The sequence below is a fragment of the Nanorana parkeri genome, unplaced genomic scaffold (assembly GCF_000935625.1).
Source record: "Nanorana parkeri isolate BGI_ZX_2015 unplaced genomic scaffold, ASM93562v1 scaffold1622, whole genome shotgun sequence".
Lineage (NCBI taxonomy): Eukaryota > Metazoa > Chordata > Amphibia > Anura > Dicroglossidae > Nanorana > Nanorana parkeri.
In genome coordinates this window covers 92,288-104,312 of record NW_017307890.1, presented here as the reverse complement: position 1 = coordinate 104,312, position 12,025 = coordinate 92,288, and the positions used below count along the sequence as shown (strand labels likewise).

The window sequence follows — 12,025 nt, the reverse complement described above, 5'->3', positions numbered from 1 at the left end:
TGCTTGAGAGTTAATAGTAACTCTCAAGCAAACAGAAACTACTACAGTTATCCAGCATCTACCAATCCCCATGGGTGCTGGATAACTGGGAGTTTACTGTACTGAACACACTCACGTCTCATAGATCTGGGTGAGCTGTAATGGGGTTCTGTGACCAGTAGATGTCACTATTGACCATGCAATGATTCCATGTATTGTACACACTCACGTCTCATTAGATCTGGGTAAAATGTAATGGGGTTCTCTGGGTAAAATGTAATGGGGTTCTGTGAGCACTAGGTGTCACTGGATGAGCTGTAATGAGGTTCTGTGACCACTAGATGTCACCACTGACCATGCAATGATTCCATGTATTGTACACACTCACGTCTCATAGATCTGATGAGCTGTAATGGGGTTCTGTGACCACTAGGTGTCACCACTGACCATGCAATGATTCCATGTATTGTACACACTCACGTCTCATAGATCTGATGAGCTGTAATGGGGTTCTGTGACCACTAGGTGTCACCACTGACCATGCAATGATTCCATGTATTGTGCACACTCACGTCTCATAGATCTGGATGAGCTGTAATGGGGTTCTGTGACCACTAAATGTCACCACTGACCATGCAATGATTCCATGTATTGTACACACTCACGTCTCATAGATCTGATGAGCTGTAATGGGGTTCTGTGACCACTAAATGTCACCACTGACCATGCAATGATTCCATGTATTGTGCACACCCACGTCTCATAGATCTGGGTGAGCTGTAATGGGGTTCTGTGACCACTAGATGTCACCACTGGCCATGCAATGATTCCATGTATTGTGCACACTCACGTCTCATAGATTTGGGTGAGTTGTTGTTTTAGATTAGTTTTGATGCTGTCTAGGTAAGCGGCCATTTCTGCAACCACCGCCGCCGCGCTGACTCCATCTTTGTCCAGCACGGCTGTCCCACACATGTAACCTGGAGAAAAAAAAAGGGAGGTAAATTACCCAAAGCAATGATTTCTATGTCAGCAGAGAGATATGTGGTGATGGGGGGTTGTGGGGAGGGAGAGAGATGATGCTGCAGGTAAGGGCTCAGTACAGCCCAATACCCTTTCCCACAAAAGAGCAGATGGCCCAGTACAATTCTCAATCAGACATATCCTAAAACCAGGGGTAGGCATACTGTGGCACTCCAGCTGTTGTGGAACTACAAATCCCATGAGACATTGCAAGATTACAACTACAGGCAGGACTCCTGGAGACAAAGGCATCATGGGATTTGTAGACACACACACCACACACACCACACACACACACCACACACACACACTATATGGAGGACAGAATGTGAGATTATAAGGTTGCAAGTAGGGATAAACCGATACCAGTACTTCCGGTAGCATAGAGCCTGCTTCCCGGGCAATCAGGAAGCCAGGCAGCATGTCACTACCCACCGCCCGGCTTCTTGATTGCCCAGAAAGCCGACTCCATTCTGTTTGGCCGGGAAGCCGGCTTCCCAGCCAATCGGCATCGAGGCCGGTCAATATGGTGACACGACCCCCACCCTGCAGGCACCTCATTCCCCTCACATAGATCCTCAGCAGCCGTCATTACCATACCAGTCCCTCGGCCAGCTGGGCAGACACCGCTCTCCGGGCTCTCCAGGATCTGCCCACAACTCCTGTGTGTACAGCGCCCGCGTGATCGGCCCTCAGCCTGCTACTGCGAATGCGCAGACTGCTTAAGGCTCTCAATCAGAAATCCTGTGCATGCGCACGATCACGCGGGCGATGTGCATACAGGAGACGTGGGCAGATCCGGGGAGAGTGGCGCATGCCCAGCTGTCCGAGGGACTGGTACGGTAATGAATGCTGCTAAGGATCTATGTGAGGGGAATGATTTGTCTGCAGGGTGGGGGGGGTAGTGTCACCATATTATCAGATTTGTTTGCCCGGCTCGAAACTGATTGGCTGGGAAGCCGGATTCCCGGCCAATCAGCATTGAGCCGGCCAAACAGCATGGAGCCGGCTACCCGACTCCATGTTCCCTCACGGCACTGCTGGTCAGAGGAAATCTCCCTCTGACTGGAAGTTCCAGCTTCGGGAACGGGATCGGAGCATTTGGGCGAGTACGAGTACTACCTCAAATACTCTGTATCGGCACCAATACTAGTATCGGTATCGGTGCATCCCTACTCGCAAGGAATGACGACTCACCTATCGATTCCTCAAAAGCAAACAGGACGGTTTTCCCTTTATCCAAGAGATCCTTCACTCGGTTTCCGATCCATTTAAACCCGGGCAGAGTATCCTGGAAAAGAAAACCCTGACGTTTAATCTGCTGCTATTTACCTTCTTTGGTTCCTCCCTCCCCCTCCCCCTCATCAACATGCTAATGACATTTTCCAACAAGACCTTTACATTTTCATTACAAACCTTATTTTAGTCTCAGTGATGTCATCACCGGGTCTATGTGCTTCTCTGTGCAATGCAGGCAGATCGGGGCTGTATATAGCTTCCTGAAACCATCGCAGCACCCTGCCTCAGTACTCGTCTAAAGAGCCCTCAGCCTGATGCAAGCAGTGGGCGGGCTCTTGGGAGGAGTTATGCAAATATTAAAATGCCTTGATAAACAGATGTTAGTTTGGAGGAGTTGGCGTCAGATACAAGACTGAAGGGAAGGCTGGAGGTCAGATAGAAGACTGAAGGGAAGGACGGAGGTCAGATACAAGACTGAAGGGAAGGCCGGAGGTCAGATAGGAGACTGAAGGGAAGGACGGAGGTCAGATACAAGACTGAAGGGAAGGCCGGAGGTCAGATAGAAGATTGAAGGGAAGGACGGAGGTCAGATAGAAGACTGAAGGGAAGGACGGAGGTCAGATAGAAGACTGAGGGGAAGGATGGAGGTCAGATACAAGACTGAAGCGGAGGACGGAGGTCAGATAGAAGACTGAAGGGGAGGACGGAGGTCAGATACAAGACTGAAGAGTAGCACGGAGGTCAGATACAAGACTAATGGGAAGAACGGAGGTCAGATACAAGACTGAAGGGGAGGACGGAGGTCAGATTAAGGGATGACAAGAAATGTCCATCAGGTGCCCATAGACATGAAAGGACTGACAGCTGACCCGGCCTCCATTGCCAGCTGATCAGCATCCATGATGTCTATAGGCAGCTGATGGCAGATTCATCTGACAGATCTCAGGGAAGAAACCAACCTGACGGTTAGAACACTTTGTCCAACTGCTAATGTTCCCCGATTTTTGAGCATATCAGGACTTCTTGCAATGAGCGCTCCGCCCATCCCCCCTATCCTCGGCTATACACAAGGAGGCTCACGCAGCCCCGTTATATACCAGTGTGGGGTCAAAGTCTGACAAACTCCAGGTGAAATCACAGGAAAGTATCTGAAATGGCGATTTGCAGTTTTTATTTCTCCGCTTGTAATACGACTTCAAACTTACTATTCCAGGAATGGTCCCCGCACAGGCTCTCGAAGTATCCCCCCTCCTCTCACCTCGTAGTGTAGGCCCTCACGTGTGGCGATGGCTTGCAGGATTTTGGAAGAGACGGTGGTGGCCAACATATGCACGTCCCTGGGCTCGCATGTCCCCTCCGATCTCTGCCAGCAGAAGAACATCCACCAGCCGAGGAGAGCCGCCAGCTCGTTCCCTGTGAACACCTTCCACCGGCCTCTGCAAGACAAGAAGGGAACCCATGGGGGACGCAATGATAGGACCTCTGGTGCTTTATATGGTCATCATCATCCTCATCCTTCACTACTTATTACCGTATGTGTCTGCCCTGAGGACGGCCGCTTCCCCCATGTCTTGTCCTGAAGTCAGAGGGACCAGAAGTGACCTGAAATCTCTCCAACAAGGTCGCCGGCACCAATCACAGTCCATCCGAAACTGAGCTGGAGTTTGGCTTTAAAAAGACAGCAAGGGGCGGCCTCCACCTCTCCCCCTAGACACCTTCACGGCATCCTTCAATACTGGGGATGCACCGATAACAGTTTTTCGGTATGGAATAGGAGTACCGATATTTTCTTTTCAGTACTCACCAACACCGAATACCGATACCGGAAGTCCCATTAAAGAAACCAGGCGGCGTGTAATGACTCGCCGCCCTGCTTCCTGATTAGCCGGCTCCATGCCGCCTCGTCACTTGGGGACAGTTTCCCGGAATATGGGCGGCGTGTAATGACTCGCCGCCCTGCTTCCTGATTAGCCGGCTCCATGCCGCCTCGTCACTTGGGGACAGTTTCCCGGAATATGGGCGGCGTGTAATGACTCCCCACCTGGCTTCCTGATTAGCCGGCTCCATGCCGCCTCGTCACTTGGGGACAGTTTCCCGGAATATGGGCGGCGTGTAATGACTCCCCACCTGGCTTCCTGATTAGCCGGCTCCATGCCGCCTCGTCAGCAGGTGACAAGGAAGCATGGAGCTGGCTTTCTGGCCGATTAGGAAGCTGGGGGGGGCGTGTAATAACTCGCCGGCTCAGCTTCTTGATTGCCCACTTTCCCAACCAATCAGGAAGCCGGGCAGCGAGTCATTACATGCCGCCCAGATTTCGGGAAACTGTCCCCAAGTGACGAGGGAGCGTGGAGCCGGCTTCCCGGCCAAGTCATTACCTGTACATGCTCCCTGGTGACAAGGGAGCATGGAACTGGCTTCCCGGCTAATCAGGAAGCCAGGCGGTGTGTAATGGCTTCCTGCTCGGCTTCCCGATACCGGGAGCATTTGGGCAAGTGCGAGTACTCGCCCAAATACTCGGTATCGGCACAGATACCAGTATCGGTGCATTCCTATTTAAAAGTGTGCAAAATCTTGAGGCACATTAGTGCAAGATGAGATCCCTCTTAACATCAGAGTTCCCCCTTCACATAAGAGCCCCCCCCCCTTTTACATCAGGAACCCCCTTGGCTTTAGAACCCCCCCCCGCTGCACATTAAAGTCCCCCCAAATCAAGCAAGCTGTGCGGGTCCCAGATGCCAGGACACACAGTTTGCTTGGCTGCCCTTCCCCTGAATCCCGTCTCGGGTGATATGTACTTCCTTGAACACGGCCTGATTAGTTATTATGGTCTGTGCACCAAAGCATCCAAGCACACTGAGGGCCGACTGACAGCGTCCTAGCAACCAATGATGTCACCGGTTGCTAGGACCCTGGCAGACGGCCTGCACGGTGCTGGGGTGTTATGGTCACCTGGCTTGAGAAATGCTGATCTGAGACCTAAGGCTTGAACTAAAGCCTCAGGGCTCGCTACGTGGAAGCAGTGGTCTCTGTGAAGAGGTCCCGCACACTTTGCTGATTGCAGAGCTATAGGTCAGACTCAGCAGGAGACGTGTCAAACCTCTGCAGAGAGACCGCTGCTTCCACACAGAGACCAAGGGTCCTCCTCTGCAGCTTGTGGGCAGGGGACAGGCTTTTCTATCAGGCTGTGGCTGCTTTCTAAAGAAAATGAACTGGAAGACTCTGTCCACCTTTTTCATGCATTTTGAATGTATTTGGCAGATTTAAACTGCAGGTGAACAATTCCAGCCAGCTGATGCAGCTTTGGGATCCTTTTCATGTTTCCCCCAGGCTATCCTTAGCTGCTTCACCGAGAAAAAGGCTCGAGCTCAAGCTGAAATTTACACACCACTGACCTGTTCAGAGAGTCCTATGCCGTTTCAATTAGAGAGAAGCAATCTTAAAGCAAGCAGCCATTGTTTTAGGCTCTCTTTAGAAAACCCATCATGAGAAGCCAGCGTCGTGCATGCACACTGTATTCAGTGTGCATGAAGTAAGACATCTAAATCTGATTCATAACTAGGTTTAAAAGGTTTCCTCTGCCCCGTCGTCTATAAAGGAGGATCGCTGTCTGTACAATATGTGATTCGTGAAAAGTAGGAAGAGAAATTACAAAGCACTTACGAGTCTTGTAGTTCAGCTACAGCCAACCTATCGGCATCGGGGTCCGTAGCCAGCACCACCCGGGCCCCCTCCCTCTCCGCCAGCCTGAGAGACAGGTCCTAGGGGACAAGGGAAAACCTGTTACCGCCATACTTCCAGAATCAGCTTACATGTCTTTATTCTCTTTCCAAGTCAACCCCTGAGGCTGGGTTCACACCTGGGCGTTCCAAATAGGTGCGTTTTTAGCGCGATTGAAACGCGATTTCGACACTTGGCGGTATGATTTTTTTTTTTTTCCTCTTTTTCTCTATCCTTTTAACTTTTTTAACTTCCCGCCGGTTCCGCCCGACCCTGCGACGCAGACGCTCGCAAGGGACGGAACCCAGGAAGACGACAGCGGATGGAGGACACAGCGGGATCGCGGACAAGGCCACACTCGGGAATACCAATGGATACGTGCTGAAAAAACACCCTAAGCCCGAAAAATAGTACAGGAGCTTCTTTGGGCGCTGAAATCCGCCCAAAGAAGCTACTGTACTTTTTCGGGCGTAGGGCGTTTCTCAGCGCGTCACAACACGCTGAAATACGCCCAGGTGGGAACCATGCCCATAGGAGTTAATAGGTTTTCACTGCTTGAGCGTTTTTCAGCGCTTCGATCAGCGCTGAAAAACGCCCAGGTGTGAACCCAGCCTGAGGAACCATTGGAAGCCAAGTGTAAGGCTACATTCACATCCCCCATACTATAGTGCAATGCTTTACCTACAACCAAGGCAGGTGTCAGGCAGGCTGACTATGGAGCTAGGAGGCATGTAGGTGCAATGGTACGGTGTCCTGTAGATCCAAGTAGAAGTTAAAGGAATAAAAACTGACCATCCCAACGCAGATCTTCTTCCATGCTTAGTGTGGTCAGAGACCTACAGGAAGGCATAGGGACTGGCAGGATCAGCAGGTATTTAGTGATGATTCAAGTCAACATATAAATGGAAGCAGTGCTTGGATTAGGGATGCACCGATAACGGTTTTCCGGTATCGAGTACAAGTACCGATATTTATATTTCGGTACTCACCGGTACTTCCGGTAGCATAGAGCCGGCTTCCTAGGCAATCAGGGATCCAGGCGGTGTCATTACCCACCGCCCGGCTTCTTGATTACCCGGGAAGCCGACTCCATTCTGTTTGGCCGGCTCAATGCTGATTGGCTGGGAATGGACAGGGCCAAAGCCAGCCTCACCAGGTGCCGTAGGCACTTCTACGAATATGGGAATCAGTTCAGCCGCTCCCTTGCCCAAGCACTGCGCCAGCAGCGCGCACTAACATTTATCCCGGTGATTAAATCCCCCTCAGGACACCCTTGCCACCTATCGGCCGCCGCTTTCCACGATTACTATGCCACCCTCTATAACCTCCCATGCCCTCAGAATACATCTGCCACGACCGCACGACAACGGCGCATTTGTACCTACCTAGAGGAGTCGACTATGCCATGCATGCCCCCTGAGGTACGATCGTCCATGGAGGAGCTGGAGGCAGCCATCAAGCAAACCAACAGGGGCAAGGCCCCGGGCCCTTATGGGTTCACTCTCACATAGTACAAAAAAGTTTCCCACTTCGCTCCATGGACGTATGCTTGCGGTCTGGAACTCGATCCGAGAGCTACACACCCTTCCCAGGGACCCCCTGTCAGCCCACATAACAGTGATCCCTAAACCGAATAAGGATCCCACGGTTTGCCCCAGTTACCGCCCTATTTCGCTCCTAAACGTGGACATCAAGCTTTTTGGCAAGGTTCACGCCATACGGCTATTCGCGCCCTTAATATCATCCACTCGGCCCGGTCGAAGTCCTCCCCTAGTCTCCTTTTGTCGACTGGCGCGGAGAAGGCCTTCGACAGGGTCGACTGGTCCTTCCTTCGCCTCACCCTAGAGCACATCGGGCTTGGTCTCATGGACACTCGCTCTATACTCTGCACCCACGGCCAGAGTAAGTGTCAACGGTAACCTATCCGACCCCTTCACTATAGGTAACGGCACCAGACAGGGTTGCCCACTCTCCCCCCTCATTTTCACCTTGACGCTTGAACAGCTGCTTCGGTCCATTCGGGCCCATCCAGACATCTGGGGCATCACCGTGGGCCCCCATCAACATAAAATAGCTGCTTACGCAGATGACCTATTATTTTTCATTTCCTCCCCTGACACGACGCTACCCAACCTGGCATCGGCCTTGCGCCAATACGGCGAACTCTCCAATTTCCATATCAACACCTAAAAATCGGAAGCCCTAAATTTGACAGTACCCATACAGATGTTACCGCGTATCTAGTGAAACTTTCCCTACCAATGGTCCCCCACCTCCCTCAAGTACCTGGGCGTGAGGCTCCCTCAAGACCTTACACAACTGTATAGTCCTAACTTCCCGCCCTGGCTTCTGAAGGTTAAGTCGGACCTAGAGGGGTGGGCCAGGAATACGTTTTCGTGGACTGGACGATGTAATGTTATTAAACAAAACATCCTTCCACGTTTCCTCTATCCCTTTCAGGCCCTTCCGATACATAACCCGCGATCCTATTTCCGCTCGTTGCAAGCCGCAATCACATCCTTCATCTGGGCAGGTAAGACCCACAGGCTTAGACTGTTGGTTCTTCGACGACCTAAGCTGGCAGGGGGCTTGGCCCTCCCCGACCTCTACCTTTATTACATGGCGTCCCACTTGACTTGCGTCGTGGACTGGTGTCGGCACGGAGAAACCAAAAAGTGGGTGGCACTGGAACAGTTAGTGACCTCAATCCCTCTACCAGCTCTACCATGGTGTGGGAACTCTTCCCAAACAACTAAGAACCCAGCCGACGGTGGGCCCTACTTGGCGGATGGCACAGACGGCGTTCAGGGAGAAACATTTGTCCCCCTCACCTATGTACCCTGTCATTGGTAACTCGGAGTTCCTCCTGGGTCTGGAGGGCGGCTTATTCCGCCGCCTTCCAGCCCTGGGGTGGTTTAGGCCGATGCATTTCCGCCAGGACACTCAATGGCAATCCCTGCGAGTCCTTGTACTTGAAACGGAGGTGGGAGACCCCGGTTTCTGGCGACAGCTTCAGCTTTCCCACTTTCTATCCTCGCTCCCTGCACCCGCTGTGCCCGACCCTTTCCGACTTCGAACGCGCCTGCACTGACACGGGACCCATAGCCAAGACACTATCCTTCTGCTACAAATTGGTGGTAGAGGCGGACCTGGACTCACCGCTGCGCTTTCTTGGGCAACGGGAGAGGGAATTGGGGCTCCAGTTCTCACAAACCGACCAGGCCAAGCTCCTACGGCTCTCCCTGAAGTCATCTATCTGTAACAAATACCAGGAGTCGGGCTACAAAATCCTGACTCGCTGGTACAGAACTCCCCACAGACTTCACCAGATATATGGCAAAGTGCCGGATGTATGTTGGCGGTGCGCCTCCTCTCCTGCAGACATGCTTCATATATTCTGGTCCCGCCCGAGACTGACGTCTTTTTGGACTCGGGTGAGACAGATATCCCAGAAATTTACTGACCACCAAATCCCGGGAGATCCGGCAGTCTTCCTCCTCCACCATAACCATTTTCCACTGAAGGGGTACTCCAGGTCAGTGCTGGTACAGCTACTAAATGCGGCACATGCATGTATACCGTTGCTGTGGAGACAGGAAGCCCTACCCTCGATCCGACTCTGGTTTATCAAAATAAATGACATCAGAACCATGGAGGACCTCACCAGCTCCATCAGGGGTACCTCCGCCAAATTCGCGAACACCTGGTTTTACTGGGACGATTTCACAACGGCCGAATACTGTGCCATCATGGCCTCTTGAGTAAAGCCCACCTTACACCCACGCCCCTAGACTGCTCCTTCCTCTCTTCACTTCTGCCTGTCCCAAACCCCCTACCCTCCTTTTGTATGCTTTCCCCTCCCCATACCCTCGGACCCGTCCCAGAGAACACAACTGGGGTACCCGAAATGTACAACCTGCCACATCTGGCAGAACTTACGATGCCGGTATATATATACTTCTACCCACCACACCAAGGTGATGAACACTAATTAACGTATGGCATGTCCTTCAAGGGTACAGAGAATCGCCACACTTTAAGTGACTGCATTGACCGAGGTTGAACTGTATGTCCTTCCCTTACCTATGTGGTCTTTGTTGTGTAATGTTATACTACATTTACCTGTGTTGTTCCATGCTTAATGGATAAAAATGACAAAGAATTTATTTAACCACTTGCTGCCCGGGGTGTTACACCCCCTTCCTGTCCAGGCCATTTTACAGTATTCAGTGCTGCGGTACGTTTATTCCGTCATGCAACGCTGTACTGAAATTAATTTTATACCATTTTTTTGGGGACAGATAGAGATTTCTTTTGGTGGTATTTAATCACCACTGGGGGTTTTATTTTTTACTATATGAAAAAAGTACCGAAAATTTGGAAAAAACTGTTTTCCCTACGTTATGTTATAAAACAGTTCTTATTACCCAAATTTTTGGCAAAATATAAAAGACGGGGTCACGTCGGGTAGATAAGACACCAAACATGTTAAGCTTTAAAATTGCGCGCATCCGCGAACTCGCACAAAACGACCATACCCAAAATTAACCATAGGCGACGCTTTAAATGCTTTTACCGCTCATCAGTTTAGTGTTATCAGGGATTGATGGCCCTACAATGATTGCTCTCACTGCGACGTTCGCGGCCATACGTAACATGTGTGGCGTAATGGATGCAAGTCGTTTACGCACTAAGGCGCACTGGACGCATGTTTGCAAGTTTATGTGGAGGGCGGGGGACTTAAAAAAAATGGTTTACTTTTTTTTATTACCTTTATATGTTACAAAAAAAATATATAAAAAAATTAAAAGTAACTAATTTTTTTAAACATTTTTTTTTTCACTTAACTTTATTGCTATCACATAGGGCCCCCTTTGTGATAGCCAATTTTCAGTGACAGGTCCTCTTTATGGAGACATCAGGGGTCTTTAAGACCGCTAATGTCACCTAGGGACCCGCAGAGAAGCTGATGAAGCAAACACCTGCTTCACCAGCTTCTCTCCGGTTTCTGTACCGGAGAGTGACACTGAATGCAGGAAGTGATGTAATACACATCACTGCCTGCATTCAGAAGAGGAGAGGAGATCAAACGGAGCTCGTGTACTGATCACCGGCCGCAGAGCTGCTGTGCTCAGTGTGCTGCTGTCACACTGGGCACAGCGGAGCTCGGGATCGCCAGCAGCGCCTGCGGCGGAGGCCGCACACCCGCATGCTTATTACAAGCGATCGGACGTCTCTACAGACGCTAGCTGTTTACAGTGCAGACTGAATTCCCGCTCGTGCCCGCCGCCTAGCGGGACATTTAAAAACGCCCACCCGCATTCAAGAAGCCACTGTCTGGCCGTTTAATTACAACGGCCGGACAGCAGGTGGTTAAAAAAAAAAAAAAAAAAAGACTGAGCTGTAGCAATCACCCCCAATGTAACCTAGTCACAGAGAGCCCGCTTACCAGGACACACTCTCCTTCCTCAGGATTCGGGCATTTCACAGTTGAAAAGTTTGGGTCGGGGTCCTTCTGCTCGGCGACGGGAATGGGGGGGTTAAAGCCGAACACTTTGAAAGCTGACTGTACGTAGTCGTGACCAACTCCGTGAAATGAGGTGTGGACAAACTTCATTGAGGTCTTCTGGTTCAGCTCCCTGCGAGAGAAACGAGACAGAGATCATATAAAGGAGACATGAATATCAGGCCCAACAAATCCTATTGTCACAACGGACACTGGCGGCCTCTATAGAGAGAAGTCACGTGGGTGAGTGTTCCATTGACATTAGCCCAATGGGGCCCCACGATTCATAGGCATGCTGCTCTTGCATTGCAAAATGTTAAAGCCCAATGCTGCCAGCCGTCCCCCAATCCTACAATCTCCTCCCAGATGCCTAGAAGGGCGCAAAACATGGTCACAAATGGACTCCCTTGCTAACACTTATGTATGAATGTTTGCTATTGAGGGGTATGTCCAGGTGGAGCTGATGGGGACGAGCCCTTAAATTGGCCAGACACTACTACAAAATGCTTGAATCCCTCAGTCACGCTAAGCAGCATAGACGGGGGGGGGGGGGATCGCCCC

At 51.0% G+C, this 12,025-nt stretch overlaps 1 protein-coding gene across 2 annotated transcripts in view; it reads right to left on the bottom strand.

The window, feature by feature from the left end:
* PGM2L1 (phosphoglucomutase 2 like 1) overlaps nt 1-12,025 on the bottom strand; it is a 49,419-nt gene that overhangs the window by 5,795 nt on the left and 31,599 nt on the right. For both annotated transcript variants that reach the window (XM_018570894.1, XM_018570895.1), the window contains exons 7-11: nt 11,408-11,597; nt 5,902-5,999; nt 3,500-3,677; nt 2,200-2,293; nt 830-959 (exon numbers count right to left, since the gene is read on the bottom strand). In XM_018570894.1, the coding sequence (XP_018426396.1) occupies nt 830-959; nt 2,200-2,293; nt 3,500-3,677; nt 5,902-5,999; nt 11,408-11,597 (690 nt within the window). The remainder of the gene's footprint in view (nt 1-829; nt 960-2,199; nt 2,294-3,499; nt 3,678-5,901; nt 6,000-11,407; nt 11,598-12,025) is intronic.